Source organism: Thunnus albacares, chromosome 4 (genome assembly GCF_914725855.1).
Source record: "Thunnus albacares chromosome 4, fThuAlb1.1, whole genome shotgun sequence".
Lineage (NCBI taxonomy): Eukaryota > Metazoa > Chordata > Actinopteri > Scombriformes > Scombridae > Thunnus > Thunnus albacares.
Window position 1 is genome coordinate 508,140 of NC_058109.1, and position 21,767 is coordinate 529,906.

General features: G+C 43.1%; 3 protein-coding genes across 3 annotated transcripts in view; 2 read left to right on the plus strand and 1 right to left on the minus strand.

Annotated features, from left to right (window-relative positions):
• The window catches only part of LOC122981346 (nuclear factor 7, ovary-like), a 504,535-nt gene that overhangs the window by 14,001 nt on the left and 468,767 nt on the right, over window positions 1-21,767 (plus strand). The gene's annotated exons all lie outside the window — the stretch shown is intronic.
• On the plus strand, window positions 1,367-5,227 carry LOC122981357 (achaete-scute homolog 5-like). The gene is made up of 2 exons (XM_044350057.1): window positions 1,367-1,519; window positions 4,410-5,227. The coding sequence occupies exon 2, from the start codon at window positions 4,531-4,533 to the stop codon at window positions 5,038-5,040; it is 510 nt and encodes a 169-aa protein (XP_044205992.1). The 5' UTR covers window positions 1,367-1,519; window positions 4,410-4,530; the 3' UTR covers window positions 5,041-5,227.
• Window positions 10,537-18,700, minus strand: LOC122981341 (protein phosphatase 1 regulatory subunit 15B). Its single transcript, XM_044350026.1, has 2 exons — window positions 15,895-18,700; window positions 10,537-12,945 (listed from the first exon to the last, which is right to left on the minus strand). Exons 1-2 carry the CDS (start codon window positions 17,881-17,883, stop codon window positions 12,733-12,735), a joined length of 2,202 nt encoding a protein of 733 aa, XP_044205961.1. The 5' UTR covers window positions 17,884-18,700; the 3' UTR covers window positions 10,537-12,732.

Below are 21,767 nucleotides of genomic sequence, written 5' to 3' on the forward strand. Positions count from 1 at the left end.
TGAGTTGTTAACAGCTCCACCAAATAGTGATTTTTCCCTCTAAACTTCTCACATGCTTTCATTTCAATAAATGTTCAAATGATCCAATATTTCAGCAAAAATCAAAGATTAGAGAAAAAGTCCAAAAACTGAAAACAGATTTGTGTATCAGAACTTTGTTTTTTCTTCTTTCCTCTCCCATTAATCATCTCACCACCCCTCAGATTTATCTGCTGACCCTTTGGAGGGGCCCGACCCCTAGGTTGGGAACCACTGGACTAAACTAGCTAACTGTATATAAAGTAGTGTAAACTAGCTCCACCTCCAGCAGCTACAACAGTAACATGCTGCTCTAACACTGATGCTTCACTATTAATAATCTAATGATGTCATATATAATAATATATCAGTCAGAGGGACCAAACCACTACTTTTACTGCAATACTTTAACTACATCAAGCTCATAATACTTATGTACTTTTACTGCAATACTTTAACTACATCAAGCTCATAATACTTATGTACTTTTACTGCAATACTTTAACTACATCAAGCTCATAATACTTATGTACTTTTACTGCAATACTTTAACTACATCAAGCTCATAATACTTATGTACTTTTACTGCAATACTTTAACTACATCAAGCTCATAATACTTATGTACTTTTACTGCAGTAAAGTATCTGAGTACTTCTTCTACTGCTGCCAAATATCAGTATCAGGCTCAAACTGAGACATTTGGCAGATATCAAAGTGAGCTGTTGAGTTCAGTGTGGATGCTCCTGCAGCTCAGGTTACAGGTGTGTGTGTGTGTGTGTGTGTGTGTGTGTGTGTGTGTGTGTGTGTGTGTAAACAGTCATCAGTGTGTGTTGTGTGATGAGAGGCTGACAGGAAGGGTGTGTGTCACTGACGCCTTTCATCTGGAAATACAGGATTTAGGAAGAGGAAACTGCAAACACTCATTTCTATCAGCCGAGGTGCTTTGATGTTTCACCACCCGACGCACATTCACACAAACACACAAAAATACACAAAATGGGTTAAAGTGATGGAGCTGCTGAAGGAACTCTTCTTCTTTGGTTTGGTTTAACAAAGCAAGCAATGATCCACTCAAACAGTAGATACACACACACACATATATATATATGTATATGTATATGTATATGTATATGTATATGTGTGTGTATATGTATATGTGTGTGTGTGTGTGTGTGTGTGTGTGTGTGTGTGTGTGTTTGTGTGTGTGTGTGTGTGTTTGTATTTTGTGAGTCATAAACAACAAAAAACAAACTCAAACCTGAAACCAGAAAACAGTGAAACCAGGAAGTTGCAGCTTCTCGCGCTGCATCTTTGAATAAACATCTAATATGTGTTCTGGATGTTTCCTCTGCGAGTCTCTCGTTACCTGACGTCCCGTCACACACCTGGGGGGGGGGGCGGAGCTTCAGCAAGTAAAAGCAGGTAAACGCTCAGCTTTTCATCCTTCAGCCTGATTCAGAGAGAAACCTGCAGAGGAAACGCAGCAGCAGCATCTGAAGGTGAGACGACACAGGTCTGATTAAACATGTATGAACCTGACTGCATGTGTATGAACATACGTGTTTTAGTCTGTTTGAGCCAAACAGTTAATGAACCCAAAGATATATTTGAAAAGTACATTAACTCACAGTTTTGAGGTACTTGTACTTTACTTGAGTATTTCCATTTTCTGCTTCTTTATACTTTTACTGCTCTACGTTTATCTGAACGCTGGATTTACTGTTCAGATGAAGATTTTACATAAAAAGACAAATAATAAGTTTATAAAATCTGCAAATCTCCTGTTTGTTCCATTTAATGGAACAAACAGGATTTCTTTCTCTTTATAACATTAGTCTTGTAATATAATGTATGTTGGCTGTGATGTTTTCTTTTCTTTTATATATAACAATATGTTATTTATTTGATATATTAGTAGATGAAACTAATCAACCTTCAGTATTAATAATCAACATGATTAATGTCATATATAGCTGATAATATATCAGTTACAGTTTATTTTGAAGGTTTTCTGATTTCCTAATAAATTCTCTTCCAGTTAATTTAAACAATCTTTTAATCAATTCAACTTACAAAGTTTCCAATAAAAACATGAATGACTAAAGTACTGCAGTAAAAGTACATAAGTATTATGAGCTTGATGTAGTTAAAGTATTGCAGTAAAAGTACATAAGTATTATGAGCTTGATGTAGTTAAAGTATTGCAGTAAAAGTACATAAGTATTATGAGCTTGATGTAGTTAAAGTATTGCAGTAAAAGTACATAAGTATTATGAGCTTGATGTAGTTAAAGTATTGCAGTAAAAGTACATAAGTATTATGAGCTTGATGTAGTAAAAGTATTGCAGTAAAAGTACATCAGTATTATGAGCTTGATGTAGTTAAAGTATTGCAGTAAAAGTACATAAGTATTATGAGCTTGATGTAGTTAAAGTATTGCAGTAAAAGTACATAAGTATTATGAGCTTGATGTAGTTAAAGTATTGCAGTAAAAGTACATAAGTATTATGAGCTTGATGTAGTTAAAGTATTGCAGTAAAAGTACATAAGTATTATGAGCTTGATGTAGTTAAAGTATTGCAGTAAAAGTACATAAGTATTATGAGCTTGATGTAGTTAAAGTATTGCAGTAAAAGTACATAAGTATTATGAGCTTGATGTAGTAAAAGTATTGCAGTAAAAGTACATCAGTATTATGAGCTTGATGTAGTTAAAGTATTGCAGTAAAAGTACATAAGTATTATGAGCTTGATGTAGTTAAAGTATTGCAGTAAAAGTACATAAGTATTATGAGCTTGATGTAGTTAAAGTATTGCAGTAAAAGTACATAAGTATTATGAGCTTGATGTAGTTAAAGTATTGCAGTAAAAGTACATAAGTATTATGAGCTTGATGTAGTTAAAGTATTGCAGTAAAAGTACATAAGTATTATGAGCTTGATGTAGTTAAAGTATTGCAGTAAAAGTACATAAGTATTATGAGCTTGATGTAGTTAAAGTATTGCAGTAAAAGTACATAAGTATTATGAGCTTGATGTAGTTAAAGTATTGCAGTAAAAGTAGTGGTTTGGTCCCTCTGACTGATATATTATTATATATGACATCATTAGATTATTAATAGTGAAGCATCAGTGTTAGAGCAGCATGTTACTGTTGTAGCTGCTGGAGGTGGAGCTAGTTTACACTACTTTATATACAGTTAGCTAGTTTAGTCCAGTGGTTCCCAACCTAGGGGTCGGGCCCCTCCAAAGGGTCAGCAGATAAATCTGAGGGGTGGTGAGATGATTAATGGGAGAGGAAAGAAGAAAAAACAAAGTTCTGATACACAAATCTGTTTTCAGTTTTTGGACTTTTTCTCTAATCTTTGATTTTTGCTGAAATATTGGATCATTTGAACATTTATTGAAATGAAAGCATGTGAGAAGTTTAGAGGGAAAAATCACTATTTGGTGGAGCTGTTAACAACTCATAGACATGTGAAATGTGACCCCGACTACACACTGCTTTTTGTAAGACGTCAAAAGACAAAAAGCTTGGAAACCACTGGTTTCATCTTTAACAATGTGTTGTATTTTAAAAGCTTGTTATATTATCCATTGTGTCAAATCTTCATCTGAAAAGTAACTAAAGCTGTCAAATAAATGTAGTGGAGTAGAAAGTACAATATTTCCCTCTGAAATGTAGAAAGTAGCATCACATGGAAATACTCAAGTAAAGTACAAGTACCTCAAAACTGTACTTCAGTAGTTGAGTAAAAGTAGTTATTTTGTACCGCTGTTTATTATTATTATCATTATTATTGTTATTACTATTATTAATACTGAGTTACAGTTCTTTCCAGCAAACATAACAGACCAGTAAAATCAGTGTTACTGGTTTCTTTCCTGTTTAATCGTCTGATCTGTTCAGTGAAGAAACTCAGCAGCTGCTTCATGAATCAGTTCGTCCTTTAAGAGACGTAAACCGGAAAATACGTGACAGTATTTTCAATAAAAGAGGAATAAAACCTCGTCAATATTTAGTTTACGTTCAGTTCAGACGCTGCTGACAAAATCTGTTAAACTGAAGTTTGTCTGCAGACTGATGATCACATGACGTGTTTATTAAAAAGAGCTTTTTAATTATTCAGCTGGTTCTAAATTAATTTTATTTTTTTCTAGAATCAGTTTAAAGCAGATAATTCGATTATTTACACATTTGGTTTATAAAATGTCAGAAAATGGTGAAACATGTTCTGAACTGTTCAGTTTACTGTCACACAGAACAAAAACCCTGAAAATATTCACATTTAAAAAAAAAAGTGACTCAAAATGATTAATTGATTATCAAACTGGTTGCAGCTCTGCAGTCTGTCTGTTTCAACTGGTTTCTCGTCTCTTTGCCGCCACAGATCAGCTGACTGATGATGAGACGTCTCTCTGCGGAGGAGTATTGATCGTCATCGGACCGTTCAGGTCACATGATGAGACCATATTTATTGATCACAGCATCATCGGACGGCTACAGGTCACATGATGAGCGCCGCCTTCTCTTCTTCCTTCATGGATCAGCGTCCGTCAGTGTTCGGCCCCGGCGGCGCTCTGCAGCGCTTCAGTCTGCCTCCCTCTGCTGGTCGCTGTGAGGACCGCGGCGTCCCCTTCATCCTCTACCCCTCCAGCATGGGGGCCCCTCTGAGGGGCCCCGGCCCCGGCCTCCTGCCCTACCTGACCCCCTTCCACCACCACGGACACTTCAGCGTGTACGAGTGTCCCTTCGAGCCGGCCTTCATCCAGAAGAGGAACGAGCGCGAGCGTCAGCGGGTGAAGTGCGTGAACCAGGGTTACGCCAAGCTGAGGGAGCACCTGCCGGGTCAGAGCGCCGACCGCCGCCTCAGCAAGGTGGAGACGCTGCGCGCCGCCATCAGGTACATCAAATACCTGCAGGGGCTGGTGCAGTCGCCCGGCTCGGAGTCTCCAGCAGCAGACTGTGGAGGAGAACCTTCACCTGCAGGAGGCGCTCAGGAGCTCACCTGTCTGACCTGAACTGGAGACTTTTCATCTTTTCTGTTCATCAAACACCAGAAACAAACAGCTCAGTCGTCCTTAAAGGAGAAACATTATTACTCTGAACTTGAGGACTCGTCGGGTTTTGAGCAGCAGGCTGCAGGAAACGAGCCTCCGAACCTTCAACATAATGAACTTTTGTTAAACACGTTGTGAAGACAGAAGACCAGAGCTGCAGCTGACGACTCTTTTCATTATTGATTAATCTGTGGATCATCTTCTTGATTAATTGAGTTGTTTATGTACCAGCAGCCTTTGTGTGAATTATGGGACTTGTGGTTTCTTACTGGAGCTTTACTGGGAGAATCAGCTGACAGCTTCACTATAATACAAGATGTGAGAAAATAAAACAAATCTAATCCCAGAAGAAGAAAACGATCGGTTGAAGATGTTCCTCTTATTGTTTGTTTATTTCATGTGGTCGACGTTAAAGTCACAGCAGTTATTTTAAGTTTTATTGTCTTTGTTGTAAGAAACAGTTTGAGTTCAGCTTCAGTTTATTTCTGTAGATTTGTTTGTTTGTTTGTTTTGTTTCTTTTTCTTTTTGTGTTTCTTCAATTCAATCAAAACTTTATTTGCAACAAAACATGATTTTATCATTCTGAGATGACAAAATGTAAAAATACACAATAAATAACAGTAAATACTGAAATGAGCACCAGCTGAGCTTCTTCAGCTTCTGTCTTTTATGTTTCAGATAAACGTCACAGAAAACGACTCATAAATCAAGAAGATCAATAAAAACAGGAAGTGAGGAAACACTATCAAAATTCAGAATAGCCAAATATATAATAATATAAAACTGAAGTGTGAAAAAATAAAATACTTAAAGAAAGAAAGAAAAGACAGAAATGTTGAGCAGGGCATTAAAAGTATTTACAGCTCAAATAGATTCAACATTTATTCACCTAAATGAAGTTTTGTGTGTCAAACAATTTGTTACTATATTAAGTGTTTTCAGTACTTTTCAATTTCCTGAAAGTAGCTGCGATTAACTATCAGGACATTTCTTTGAAAGATTGATGTCATTTATTAGTATACAGGAAATGTGCTTATTATACAGAAACCTCATATGTATTTTCTGTCAGTTAAAGAATTAAGAGTCTAATTTGTTTAGAAGTTTTGCAAATTAACAACTGGGAATCAAAATATGAGATTAATTTACCAACTGAAGCAGCTCAACACTTGCAGCTTCTCTGTAAAATGTCCTAAAACCGTTAAATACCTGCAAAGGACTCATTTCCCCATTTCATTAGTTTCCAGGAAATTAGTATAAAATTAAAGGCGCTGCGTGTGCAGTAAACGTCCTCTCCTGTAGGAGGCGCTGCGTGTGTAGTAAGCGTCCTCTCCTGTAGGAGGCGCTGCGTGTGTAGTAAGCGTCCTCTCCTGTAGGAGGCGCTGTGTGTGTGCAGTAAGCGTCCTCTCCTGTAGGAGGCGCTGTGTGTGCAGGAAGCGTCCTCTCCTGTAGGAGGCGCTGAGTGTGCAGTAATCGTCCTCTCCTGTAGGAGGCGCTGAGTGTGCAGTAATCGTCCTCTCCTGTAGGAGGCGCTGCGTGTGCAGTAAGCGTCCTCTCCTGTAGGAGGCGCTGCGTGTGCAGTAAGCGTCCTCTCCTGTAGGAGGCGCTGCGTGTGTAATAAGCGTCCTCTCCTGTAGGAGGCGCTGCGTGTGTAGTAAGCGTCCTCTCCTGTAGGAGGCGCTGCGTGTGTAATAAGCGTCCTCTCCTGTAGGAGGCGCTGCGTGTGTAGTAAGCGTCCTCTCCTGTAGGAGGCGCTGCGTGTGTAGTAAGCGTCCTCTCCTGTAGGAGGCGCTGCGTGTGTAGTAAGCGTCCTCTCCTGTAGGAGGCGCTGCGTGTGTAGTAAGCGTCCTCTCCTGTAGGAGGCGCTGCGTGTGTAGTAAGCGTCCTCTCCTGTAGGAGGCGCTGTGTGTGTGCAGTAAGCGTCCTCTCCTGTAGGAGGCGCTGTGTGTGCAGGAAGCGTCCTCTCCTGTAGGAGGCGCTGAGTGTGCAGTAATCGTCCTCTCCTGTAGGAGGCGCTGAGTGTGCAGTAATCGTCCTCTCCTGTAGGAGGCGCTGCGTGTGCAGTAAGCGTCCTCTCCTGTAGGAGGCGCTGCGTGTGTAGTAAGCGTCCTCTCCTGTAGGAGGCGCTGCGTGTGTAGTAAGCGTCCTCTCCTGTAGGAGGCGCTGCGTGTGTAGTAAGCGTCCTCTCCTGTAGGAGGCGCTGCGTGTGTAGTAAGCGTCCTCTCCTGTAGGAGGCGCTGCGTGTGTAATAAGCGTCCTCTCCTGTAGGAGGCGCTGCGTGTGCAGTAAGCGTCCTCTCCTGTAGGAGGCGCTGCGTGTGTAGTAAGCGTCCTCTCCTGTAGGAGGCGCTGCGTGTGTAGTAAGCGTCCTCTCCTGTAGGAGGCGCTGCGTGTGTAATAAGCGTCCTCTCCTGTAGGAGGCGCTGAGTGTGCAGTAATCGTCCTCTCCTGTAGGAGGCGCTGTGTGTGTGCAGTAAGCGTCCTCTCCTGTAGGAGGCGCTGCGTGTGTAGGAAGCGTCCTCTCCTGTAGGAGGCGCTGCGTGTGTAGTAAGCGTCCTCTCCTGTAGGAGGCGCTGCGTGTGTAATAAGCGTCCTCTCCTGTAGGAGGCGCTGAGTGTGCAGTAATCGTCCTCTCCTGTAGGAGGCGCTGTGTGTGTGCAGTAAGCGTCCTCTCCTGTAGGAGGCGCTGCGTGTGTAGTAAGCGTCCTCTCCTGTAGGAGGCGCTGAGTGTGCAGGAAGCGTCCTCTCCTGTAGGAGGCGCTGAGTGTGCAGTAAGCGTCCTCTCCTGTAGGAGGCGCTGCGTGTGTAGTAAACGTCCTCTCCTGTAGGAGGCGCTGCGTGTGTAGTAAACGTCCTCTCCTGTAGGAGGCGCTGTGTGTGTGTAGTAAACGTCCTCTCCTGTAGGAGGCGCTGTGTGTGTAGTAAACGTCCTCTCCTGTAGGAGGCGCTGAGTGTGTAGTAAGCGTCCTCTCCTGTAGGAGGCGCTGAGTGTGTAGTAAACGTCCTCTCCTGTAGGAGGCGCTGCGTGTGTAGTTAAACGTCCTCTCCTGTAGGAGGCGCTGCGTGTGCAGGAAGCGTCCTCTCCTGTAGGAGGCGCTGAGTGTGTAGTAAACGTCCTCTCCTGTAGGAGGTGCTGAGTGTGTAGTAAGCGTCCTCTCCTGTAGGAGGCGCTGAGTGTGTAGTAAACGTCCTCTCCTGTAGGAGGCGCTGCGTGTGTAGTAAACGTCCTCTCCTGTAGGAGGCGCTGTGTGTGTGCAGTAAGCGTCCTCTCCTGTAGGAGGCGCTGCGTGTGTAGGAAGCGTCCTCTCCTGTAGGAGGCGCTGCGTGTGTAGTAAGCGTCCTCTCCTGTAGGAGGCGCTGCGTGTGTAATAAGCGTCCTCTCCTGTAGGAGGCGCTGAGTGTGCAGTAATCGTCCTCTCCTGTAGGAGGCGCTGTGTGTGTGCAGTAAGCGTCCTCTCCTGTAGGAGGCGCTGCGTGTGTAGTAAGCGTCCTCTCCTGTAGGAGGCGCTGAGTGTGCAGGAAGCGTCCTCTCCTGTAGGAGGCGCTGAGTGTGCAGTAAGCGTCCTCTCCTGTAGGAGGCGCTGCGTGTGTAGTAAACGTCCTCTCCTGTAGGAGGCGCTGCGTGTGTAGTAAACGTCCTCTCCTGTAGGAGGCGCTGTGTGTGTGTAATAAACGTCCTCTCCTGTAGGAGGCGCTGAGTGTGCAGGAAGCGTCCTCTCCTGTAGGAGGCGCTGAGTGTGCAGTAAGCGTCCTCTCCTGTAGGAGGCGCTGCGTGTGTAGTAAACGTCCTCTCCTGTAGGAGGCGCTGCGTGTGTAGTAAACGTCCTCTCCTGTAGGAGGCGCTGTGTGTGTGTAATAAACGTCCTCTCCTGTAGGAGGCGCTGAGTGTGCAGGAAGCGTCCTCTCCTGTAGGAGGCGCTGCGTGTGTAGTAAACGTCCTCTCCTGTAGGAGGCGCTGTGTGTGTGTAATAAACGTCCTCTCCTGTAGGAGGCGCTGTGTGTGTAGTAAACGTCCTCTCCTGTAGGAGGCGCTGTGTGTGTGTAATAAACGTCCTCTCCTGTAGGAGGCGCTGCGTGTGCAGGAAACGTCCTCTCCTGTAGGAGGCGCTGTGTGTGTAGTAAACGTCGTCTCCTGAACTTTAATTACGTTTCTGTTTCTAAAGTGAATTTCAGTTTTGAGATTTTTTCAGGACTGAATGAAGGAGGCGCTGAGTGTGTAGTAAACGTCCTCTCCTGTAGGAGGCGCTGCGTGTGTAATAAGCGTCCTCTCCTGTAGGAGGCGCTGAGTGTGCAGTAATCGTCCTCTCCTGTAGGAGGCGCTGTGTGTGTAGTAAGCGTCCTCTCCTGTAGGAGGCGCTGCGTGTGTAGTAAGCGTCCTCTCCTGTAGGAGGCGCTGAGTGTGCAGGAAGCGTCCTCTCCTGTAGGAGGCGCTGCGTGTGTAGTAAGCGTCCTCTCCTGTAGGAGGCGCTGAGTGTGCAGGAAGCGTCCTCTCCTGTAGGAGGCGCTGAGTGTGCAGTAAGCGTCCTCTCCTGTAGGAGGCGCTGCGTGTGTAGTAAACGTCCTCTCCTGTAGGAGGCGCTGCGTGTGTAGTAAACGTCCTCTCCTGTAGGAGGCGCTGTGTGTGTGTAATAAACGTCCTCTCCTGTAGGAGGCGCTGTGTGTGTAGTAAACGTCCTCTCCTGTAGGAGGCGCTGAGTGTGTAGTAAGCGTCCTCTCCTGTAGGAGGCGCTGAGTGTGTAGTAAACGTCCTCTCCTGTAGGAGGCGCTGCGTGTGTAGTTAAACGTCCTCTCCTGTAGGAGGCGCTGCGTGTGCAGGAAGCGTCCTCTCCTGTAGGAGGCGCTGAGTGTGTAGTAATCGTCCTCTCCTGTAGGAGGCGCTGAGTGTGTAGTAAGCGTCCTCTCCTGTAGGAGGCGCTGAGTGTGCAGTAATCGTCCTCTCCTGTAGGAGGCGCTGAGTGTGTAGTAAGCGTCCTCTCCTGTAGGAGGCGCTGAGTGTGTAGTAAACGTCCTCTCCTGTAGGAGGCGCTGCGTGTGTAGTTAAACGTCCTCTCCTGTAGGAGGCGCTGCGTGTGCAGGAAGCGTCCTCTCCTGTAGGAGGCGCTGAGTGTGTAGTAAACGTCCTCTCCTGTAGGAGGTGCTGAGTGTGTAGTAAACGTCCTCTCCTGTAGGAGGCGCTGTGTGTGTGTAATAAACGTCCTCTCCTGTAGGAGGCGCTGTGTGTGTAGTAAACGTCCTCTCCTGTAGGAGGCGCTGTGTGTGTGTAATAAACGTCCTCTCCTGTAGGAGGCGCTGCGTGTGCAGGAAACGTCCTCTCCTGTAGGAGGCGCTGTGTGTGTAGTAAACGTCGTCTCCTGAACTTTAATTACGTTTCTGTTTCTAAAGTGAATTTCAGTTTTGAGATTTTTTCAGGACTGAATGAAAACTGTTTATGTGCAGAAAGACAGAAACAAATGAGACCAGTGATCATTAAATATTGATTTATTTTATATTTAGTTGTGAGGAAATGATAAAGCAGAAGTTACCCACCGAACATGATGCATTAGAAAAATAAAAAGCTTCTTTTGACTAAAATAACACCAAAGATTGATCTGTCGTTCTGTTCCAGTTCGTCCTGCTGTTTCATTCATTCATCTGTTGGACAGTTTGTGTGTGAACATGTTTCCTCACATCAGGCCTCAGATTCAACTTCCTGTCTGCTGGACTCAACTTCCTGTCAGCTGGACTCAACTTCCTGTCTGCTGGACTCAACTTCCTGTCTGCTGGACTCAACTTCCTGCTCTGACTCATCATGAACACTCGGTCACACTCCTGTCGACGTAAACAGGATGTGATGTCACAGGTGATGCAGATCTGAGATCCTCAACATGACGACAAACAGGAAGTTGCTCCTGTTGAATTATTGATTTTCACTAAAAAAAAAAAAAAGACAAAATATTTGTTTCTTTGATGTTTCACATTTTCTGTTTTCACATCATAAACTGAATCTTGTTTTTAGACGAAACATCTGGAGACGTCATCTTTATTAAAGCTGATCAGATCCGATCGTATTGATCAGTATCAGCTGAAATAGTCACCTGATGACAAAATGAAACTCGTCTGTTGTGGGTTCGTGTGTCTGTACTCGACCAAAGATCCTCTGTGAGGAGAAGACGCTCCGCTCTGTAACACCGCCGCCGGAACGATCAGAGCGACAGAGTGAGACGTCTTCTCTCTAGAGGATCAGCATCGATCAATAGTTTTCAGCTGTTATTTAATGTGTCAGATACAGATTGAAGCTACATTACAGCTGCACCGATTAAGCAGATCAACAGAACGATGAATTAATAAACTTTCAGTCATTTTTTTTAAAGCAAAACTGTCAAATATTTGCTGGTTTCGGCTCCTCGTGATCGTTTCCTGCTGTCAGACGATTCTAACGACCATCAACTCACCGCAGATTAATCTTCAACTGCAGATAATTTACATCCACATACAAGTATCTGATCAGGCACTGGATCACATGGATTTTATAGATTAATTGTGAATAAAATATATTTTCTGGTTAATAATCAGTTTCAGCAGGTTGTTCTTTAATGTGTTGATTTTACTGTCGGTTTATAGTTTAATGTTTTATTGTAATAAATCATCATCAGCTGAAACCAGCAAACATTTGATGTTTTTGCTTAAAAAAAATGAGTTGCTGATAAATGTTGTTAATCAATATAATACTTATTAATGGTGTTTTTCAACCACAGCTGATCATTGAGAGGAGAATATCTCAGCAGGTCAGAGGATTCATTCATTCATTCATTCATTCATTCATTCATTAAAGGGAGTTCTGCTTTAATACCACAGATACTGATCAGAAGCAGAATACTCAGCGTATTGATTATCAGTGATTAGGAGAGTCTGAGCAGGAAGACGAACCTTTTCAACAACAACAACAACAACGACAGAAATTCATGCAAATCAAATCAAAGCTCCGATCGAACAGTTTGGTTCTTCTTCCTGTCAGCTCGTCTTTGGCTTTTTTTAAAAACGGGACAAAACTAAAAAGCAAATAAACACCTGAAAGCTTCTTCACACCTTTTACATCCCAGTCACAGAGACGCTGCTGTTTCCATCAAAAAACCATTAAAGTCGATTCTTCAACATGTTTGCTGCTTCTTTAATGAGCAGAAACAACCTGCAGACGAATGTTGTTAAATAAACACAAACAGGAAATGAAGCTCGTTAAAAAAAATCAATCAGCGAAGGAAAGTTTGGAGGTTCGTTAAGCTGCAACGACACGACGTTGTGTTTTTGTTGGAAACAGCAGCTGTTTGTGTTTTTATCAACATTAAATGTTTGAGAGAAAATACTGAAACTGAAAATCAGCTGCAGACGTTTTTTTTTTTTTTTTACTGTGAACGACAGAAGCAACACGTCTGATCTCGAGCAGAACACAGTGACGACCTCTCGTCTCTCTTCGGGTGACGTCCGACGTGACGTCAGCGACGTCTGAGCCCTTCCCGCCACCGACACGTCGATGACGTCGTCTAGTCATGAAGTTGCCCTGAATCATGTTGAGTTAGTGGAGCTGCAGAAACAAACAGTCTGTGTCTCTTTAGTGTCAACGTTCATCTCGCTGCTCTTTTCCCTTCTGTGACCATGTGACCCGCCGTGCGGTCGGCGTCCTCAGGCGTCCTGGACGTAGAGGACGGCGAGGCGGCGGTACACCCGGCTGCGGTGCTGCGGCTGCAGGCAGTAGGCGATGCTGAGCTCCACTTCCTGGCAGCGTCGCAGGAAGCGGCAGCGGTCCCGGGCCAGCTCCTCCCAGGGGCCCCGCCGGTCCTCCTCCTCCTCGCCACTGCTGGCGAAGAACTCCTCCACGTCGTCACGGAAACGAACCTGAACAGGAAGAGGAAGGAGAGTCAACACAGCGAGCACTGAAGACTTCCTGTTCCTGGGTTTGTTCTTTACTCTGAGAAGAAAGATGCTGAAAAATCAAACCAGTGAAAACAGTCACAATCAATAAACTCATCAATCATCTGGAGATGATCAATGATCGGTTTCATAATGAGATTAATACAGAATATAAATGACCGTCTTCTGTCTCTGAGTTTAAATGAGCTCATGAACAGTTCAATTAGTTTAATATAAACTTATTATATTTGGGTTTCTAGTAGTTAATCAATGACTGAATGTTCTTCATTGATTAAGTTCTGACTGATTAGATTCTTTGTTAAATTCTCATTAACGAGTTTCCTGCACATACGACCAGCAACTAAACTACACATGAAACTAAAACTCAAGCAGCTGATCAGTTTTGCATCTTTCTGTAAAAACGAAGCATTAAACACCTGAACTGACTCCGTGTGATCAGAACGAACTGATCATTGAATCTGAACAGGAACTGATTGATCAGGTGCTTCTGTTGCAAGTCTGTGTTGTTTGTTACGTTTGTAATATTGATCAATAATTATGTGCTTATTCATAAAAGTAAATATTAAAGAGACAAAGCTGAATCTGATAATAATTCATTAGTTTCATAATCAATAAAATTCTGTCTTCTGTAAACACAGAAACAAGATTTTACTGCTTCAAACCAGAGCAGGTCACCTGATAGCAGGGCTGAGCTCTGATTGGCTGCTGACACACACTCCCCCTGAGTCTCAGTCACCTGACACACAACTGTCACATGTACCTGAACCTCACTGGGACTCCTTTAAAACCGACGATACCAGTACCAACCAGTACCCTTACAGTGATACCAGTACCAGTACCCTTACAGTGATACCAGTACCAACCAGTACCCTTACAGTGATACCAGTATCAGTACTTTATTCAGTCCCATCATGTGAACAGACATGTATAATATATGTATATATACATTAGGGATGCACAATATTTTGCATCACAATAAATACATATATATATACACACACACATAAATATATGTATACATATACATACATACATATATATGTGTGTGTGTGTATATATATATATTTACACACAGAGTTTGCTGATTTTTCTGACTCTGTTCTGATTTATTTGGTTTTATTGTTATTTATTAATCACTTCTTTTAATGACTAAACCAGGAAACAGTGAGAGAAGCAGTTTGAAGCTGTTGACATCAGTCAGTAAAAATGGTTTTTCCTCATATCACACAAAACCAACCACAGTCATTTATAAAGTATAGATTAATGATTAAATATTTATATATTTAATATTTCCAACATGAATCTCTGTGAGCAGCACAGACAAACAGCCTGGATGAGTCCAAACAGCTGCAGGAGGTCACATGATGTTTTAAAGTGTCAGCAGAGACACGACAGGAGCTTCAGTTATATTTACATGATATTTGTTTACATGCTATTTATTTACATGATATTTCTTTACATGCTGCAGATCTTTAGATGTTTTCATGTTGTATTAAAGTAAAACAAATGAAGCAGATGACGGTTTATAACAGAGTCTGTTTCACTTTCACATCAACATGTTTCATCAGCTGCTGTCAAACCAGACAAACTTTATTTACATTTAATATGTCGACGATGTTTAATCCACAGAGAAGATCTGTCCAATCACAGAGCTGCACAGTAACTACGTACATTTACTCATTACTGTAGTTCAGTACAGTTTGAGGTACTTGTACTTTACTTGAGTATTTCCATGTGATGCTACTTTCTACATTTCAGAGGGAAATATTGTACTTTCTACTCCACTACATTTATTTGACAGCTTTAGTTACTTTTCAGATGAAGATTTGACACAATGGATAATATAACAAGCTTTTAAAATACAACACATTGTTAAAGATGAAACCAGTGGTTTCCAACCTTTTTGTCTTTTGACGTCTTACAAAAAGCAGTGTGTAGTCGGGGTCACATTTCACATGTCTATGAGTTGTTAACAGCTCCACCAAATAGTGATTTTTCCCTCTAAACTTCTCACATGCTTTCATTTCAATAAATGTTCAAATGATCCAATATTTCAGCAAAAATCAAAGATTAGAGAAAAAGCTCATAATAATACTTCTGTACTTTTACTGCAGGAGGATTTTTCATGCAGTATTTTTTACTTGTAATGGAGTATTTGTACATGGCTGTATTAGTACGTGAGAAGTTCTCTAGTTTCTGTTTGCTTTGTGTTGTATTGAAATATTTCAGTATCAGTTTCAGCTGATATCAGAACGATACTTCATACAGTCTGATGATGGTTTGTATGTTTAGTTTTTTGTGGCTTTTTTAAAAATCTTTTTAGCCAAACTGTGAAAAGAAAAGCAGCAAGTATTTAGAGCAGACGTGAGAAAACGGTTCAAACTGGTGGAAAATTAAAAATAGTTTTGAAGCCAGAACTCCAGACTGAACACCTGATATAAAGATGATAGAAAAACACTGGTTTCAATGGGTTTAATGGGGACGTTTGGTCTGTAAGGATCTGAGTGTCTTTACAGTTTATTACAGACTTATTACAGCAGCTGAAGTTGGAATTAAAAACCTGGAAAAATCCAAACTGTATCCATGCTCCACACAAACAAAATGATTTTAAAAAAAAGCAAATTAAAAAGCCAAAAATGTCCCTGATGAGACACAAAAATACCAAATATCTGCTGCTGACGACGATGTTTAAAAGACCAAACGATTCAATAATCAGCTTAAAATGATTAATCCATGTATGTCTAATTATTCTGCAGTTTGATCAATAATCAATAATCAATATACTTTAAGGATCAGCTGCTGCAGTGAATCTGAGCTCAGTAATTATTTCTTCTGGCTGGAAGAGATTAAACATCTGAAGTTGTCTCAGTCGTTGGCTGATCGGACGAACTGAATGACGGAAAACAAACTGACCTTCTTGACTGTGCTGCAGCTCCGTGGGGAGGAACCCGAGGAACCGGAGGAACCGGAGGAACCGGAGGAACCCGAGGAACCCGAGGAGGTGGAAGGTTCAGAGAAGCCGCTGTCGAGCCTCTCCTCAGCCTCCTCCTTCCTGTACTCCGGCGGTGCTGCTGGGTTGTGATGGGGGGAGCGAGGGGGAGTCTGGGAGGCCTTTTTGGCCCTGGCCCTGATCCGGGGCCCGGGCTCGACGGGCTTTTGAGTCCTGAGCGGGGCCTGGAAGTTAAAGAGGCTGTAAGGGTCCGAGGAGCAGCTGAAGGAGCTCCACAGGTGGACGCTCTCCGCTTCGTCCACCTCGCTGGCGGAAGTCGAGTCGTCCCAGGTGTCGTGTCCAGAGGGGGGGGAGGAGGAGGTGAGGGCTGGGGGGGCTGCGAGGGAGGAGAGGGGAAGTGGGGTGAGGTCGGGGGAAGAGGCGGGGGTGGACTGGGTGGAGGACGGCGGTGTGGCGGCGGGGATGGTCCTGGGCGGCGTGCTGCCCGTGTGCAGCCGGGCGGTGAAGTTTCGGGGGTTGTACGGGTCCTGACTTTGGCACAAGGAGCTCCACAGGCGCTCCGCCTCGGAGTCCGCCTCACTGTCCGAGTCTGACGCCTCGTCCTCGTCTTCGTCATCTTCGTCCGTCGAGTCGGACAGCTCGGACGAGCCCTCGCTGTCAAAGCCGTCATCGTCTTCATCGCTGGACTCTCCGTCTGATTGGCTGCTGTCGTCGTCGCTGCAGGGGCATCCCATGATGAAGGCGATGTCTTTATTCTGGCACTGCGGGGAGGGGAGCGGCGCCGCCTCAGCAGACTGACCCTCCTGCATGGATGATTCCTCTTCTTCCTCGTCTTCCTGTGCCTGCTCTTCATCATCTGCCCTCCTTGATGAAGACTCCTCCTCCTCAGAAGTCTCCTCCTCCATCTCGGTCCTGACGGCGGTGCTGTTGTCAGTCGACGCAGCCTCTGGCGGCGGCGGCTCTTCACTCAGGGCTTTGACCATGTACAGGTGGCGGATCTGGACGTGTTCCTCCTCCAGGCTGGAGTAACCATTGTCCTGGTCCGGGGTCAGAAGTGCCACCTCGCTGCAGGCGGCGGCAGCTCCTGAGCCTCTCAGGTGGTTACTGATGCTGAGTAGGGGGTCAGGTGTGGACCCCTCTGTGGTCAGAAGGCCTCCATTGTTGGCCGGCGGCTCTTTGTGGTCAGTCGGTCCAGTGTTTTCTCCCAGCGTCGACACCCCCCCGCCGCCGCTCTGCACAAACACGTCGGTTGTTTGGGCAGGGGCGGCTTTTGTCTCAGCCACTGGTTGTTGTGGACAAAGCCGGCCTGTCACCGCCCGCTCTTCAGCCCAGGGCAGATCTGACAACAGCTCTTTCTGTGAGGCGTCCTCGCCTCCCCAAAAGCCCCACCATGTCCTGCTCTGCCCGGAGGAGCTCACCGCCTCGGCCACCCAGTCCTTCCCTCCTGAGTGTTTTATTTCCTGAGATGACGCAGAGTTCAGCAGGACGTGGCTCAGTACAGTCCTGGCAGAAGACAGATATCCCATCTGGGTCTGCTGGCAAAGGTTTAAGTCCATTTCTTCCGTGTTTTGAATCCCCATTTCCCGCAGAGAGTCAGCGGTCAGCCAGGGCAAAGTGCCGCCGCCTCTGGGCTCCAGCAGGCCGGTCGCTCCGTCATGCTGATACCGCAGGTAGGTCAGGTGCGGTAAAAACTCTCTCTCATCATCCACTAAGCTGGCTTTCACCTCTCCACCTCTCCATCCGGCTCCTGCCTCGGACAGGGCCGGGTTCCGGCTTCTGCCCGGGAGATATTTCTGCAGAAATGACAGCGCGGGCCTGGACACCACGGAGAGCAGGCCGATCCACGAGCTTTCCTGGCTGTGAAGCCCGGGAGAGGCGCCTCCATGCCCGGCCGGAGAGGAAGGGCTTTGCCCGCCGGATAAATGTGCCTCAGCACTCATGTTTCTGAACATTATCTTCAACTCAAAAGTGCAAAATACAAATTATGTGACATTAACTGAGCAGCAGTGGTTACTCGGCGGTAACTGACAGGAAACTATAGTTAGCAGCTAATGTGACAGCTGTCAGACTGCGAGAGGCTGCAGCAGCTTCAGTCCGGGTTAACAGCAACTGTTATTAGCCTTTTCCATTTAAGCACATTCAGTCTTTATAAGTGAAACATCATCTTTACTCTGACTGACACACACACCGACCCTCACACCGGCAGGGACCCCAGGAGAGACCGTTTTTAGCTCCGGCGCGATTCGCGGCCCTTCGCTGAGAATGGTGGTTGGACTTCTTTCTGGTGGTGAAGACGGTGGCGGAGCTGGAGCAGAAAGAAAGGCAAAATAATAGGTCTGAAGATGAAAAACAAGCCATTTTTATCTGCTTTTAATCTCCGTGAACAGGCGGCGGCGGGATGTCTGCTGCGCTCAGCGGGGCTAGCAGCTAGCAGCTAACAGGTTAGCGTAGCAGCGGTTCGTTAACCGGAGATCGACGACAGATTCAAAAGATTCGTTCCAAAAACACAGTTTGTCAGCTTCTTTATCCACTACAGACTGTTTTTTATCTCCTCCGGGTGTTAATACTGTTTTTGTTTCCCCTCTAAAGTGAGGTTTAACCGCCGCTGTGTCTTCGTCGGTTGCGATTTCATCAGAAACTTCAGGGACTGACAGCAATGACTCGACTCTGACTTTGCGTGAAACCCGCCGGCAGGGAGCGTCGCGGTGTTACTGACCCGCAGCAGCATGCGCTCCCTGTTACATAACATATATATCTATAACCACACAGACATATCAGTGACACACAGTCCGCTGCTGCCACGTGTTTATCAGCCCGACTCTCACACAGGAGCTGCACATGCAGAGTCACACGTGGTGGAAAGTACATGTACTCATTACTGTACTGAAATACTGAAAAACTTTAAGGTACTTGTACTTTACTTGAGTATTTCCATGTGATGCTACTTTCTACATTTCAGAGGGAAATATTGTACTTTCTACTCCACTACATTTATTTGACAGCTTTAGTTACTTTTCAGATGAAGATTTGACACAATGGATAATATAACAAGCTTTTAAAATACAACACATTGTTAAAGATGAAACCAGTGGTTTCCAAGCTTTTTGTCTTTTGACGTCTTACAAAAAGCAGTGTGTAGTCGGGGTCACATTTCACATGTCTATGAGTTGTTAACAGCTCCACCAAATAGTGATTTTTCCCTCTAAACTTCTCACATGCTTTCATTTCAATAAATGTTCAAATGATCCAATATTTCAGCAAAAATCAAACATTAGAGAAAAAGTCCAAAAACTGAAAACAGATTTGTGTATCAGAACTTTGTTTTTTCTTCTTTCCTCTCCCATTAATCATCTCACCACCCCTCAGATTTATCTGCTGACCCTTTGGAGGGGCCCGACCCCTAGGTTGGGAACCACTGGACTAAACTAGCTAACTGTATATAAAGTAGTGTAAACTAGCTCCACCTCCAGCAGCTACAACAGTAACATGCTGCTCTAACACTGATGCTTCACTATTAATAATCTAATGATGTCATATATAATAATATATCAGTCAGAGGGACCAAACCACTACTTTTACTGCAATACTTTAACTACATCAAGCTCATAATACTGATGTACTTTTACTGCAATACTTTAACTACATCAAGCTCATAATACTTATGTACTTTTACTGCAATACTTTAACTACATCAAGCTCATAATACTTATGTACTTTTACTGCAATAAAGTATGTGAGTACTTCTTCCGCCGCTGCGGAGAGAAGACTCGTTATATCTCCTTAATTACATCTGCTAAAATATTTAGGAGTATTTACCAGAGTAGTAGAATACATTATATAATAGATGTTTTATTAATAAGTTAATAACAACACTAATAATAAAATAAAATAAAGGGAAGGATTTTACTGTCATCTTCAGCTGCAACGATTAGTTGATTAATCAATTAGTTGACAACTATTAATTAATCACCAACTATTTTGATAATCAATTAATTGTTTTGTGTCATTTCTAAAGTAAAAAAAATTCAAATTCTCTGATTGCAGCTTCTTGAATGTGAATATTTTCATCTGATGACGTCATCTTTGGGAAATATTGATCCACATTTTTCGCCATTTAATCGATTGATGGAGAAAATCAACACATTAATCAATGATCATTAGTTGCAGCCTTATATTGAATAACAGTCACAGTTACATGATAAAATAAACCCTAAAAAGCACAAACATGACATTTCTTGTCATTTTTGCTTATTTTTAAATACAACAGAAGAAGAATTAGAGGAACAAGTTCATCATCGGGTTAAAATGTTTTTCTCAGATTGTTGGTTTGCATGTTTTACTTTTCTCTAAAAATCCTTAAAATTAAACAATCTGAGAAGGAAAACATCAGCTAATCTTTCAGTTTGGATCAATGTGAAACGTTAATGAAGCTGTAAACAGACGTTATAACATTTAAAAGGATCTGATCTACTGGAGACATTAAAGATGAAAGTTTGATCCGTACGGAGACCTGACAGCGTCCACCTGCTCATCACAGACTAACTTTAAATGTTTAAATGTTCAGAAAAGTCACAGTCTGCTTAGCAGCTGTTTCCAAAGCTTTCGATCACATTTCATGGTCTTCCTCTGCGTTCTGAGCGACCGGCTTTATCCCGTTTATGTTGTTTTGAGGCAGTTTTAGTCACTTTTTTATTCTTCTGTTGTGTTATTAACTCAAACTAAAGCTGTTAGAATCTAAACTGTAACCTCGAACTTCTTCTTTCAACTTAAAAACATGAGTGAAAGGATAGATAATTAAAAAAAATACAAATAGTTCTTCTAACACCAGCAGACGTCGTCTGGACCAACATGTTGTCTTTAGATCTGTTCATTCAGCTGCTCAGGTGGTCGTGTGAAACTAAATCTAATTCAGATTAAATGTGTTTTTATTGATATTATTATTATTATTATTATTATTATATGCTATAATAATAATAATAAAGACTGAGATCAGTCAGGTTATCATCATATGTTCACAGCAACTTATTTCAACACAGAAACTTTCCTTCAAACTACAACAAAAGACATTTTAACTCTAACAACAATGCATGCTGGGAAATCTGCTGATCATGTGATTAGAAACTGCAGCTCAGAGGAAATAAAACTACTGAAATAAAAACTACAACGTTTAGCTTTAGTTAAGTTGATGTTTTACAGTTTGTTGATTTTTAATAACTTGTTTTGAATTTCACATCGTTTGTATCAGAAAGAATAAATCTGACAGTTTGCTGTAACTCAGATAAACTTTCATCTGCTCAAATATCGTCTGTTGTTGTGAATCATGTTTAAATGGACATAAAACAAGATGGATGTGAATCCTTCATAAACAAAGAAGATATGAAGCTAAAGAAACAGAAGAATATATTTCTCCTCCCAAAGATTCAAACTCAAAAACGTTTTTTTTTCAATTCAAGTTTATTTTGTAGTGCAAATAATACAAAACATGTTCCAAAAAGAAAGTTACACGTTAATAAAACAGCTTCTTCTTCTTCTTCTTCTACGTTTGCATCTAAATCACAACGGTGAAAAAACTCATCATGTTTTCATTCACTTCAGTATTTACAGCAAATAAAGATCCAGTTCAGTTTGAACTTACATTCGCTGCTGTTTGTCTCAGTGTCACAGACGGCCGGACTCGAACCCACCGGCTGCACCGCACACGACACTTTCCATCAGCCGTAGCACGCCATCAACATGTACATGTTAACAGGTACATGTTAACAGGTACATGTTAACGTACATGTTAACAGGTACATGTTGACGTACATGATGTGATGTACATGTTAACAGGTAGATG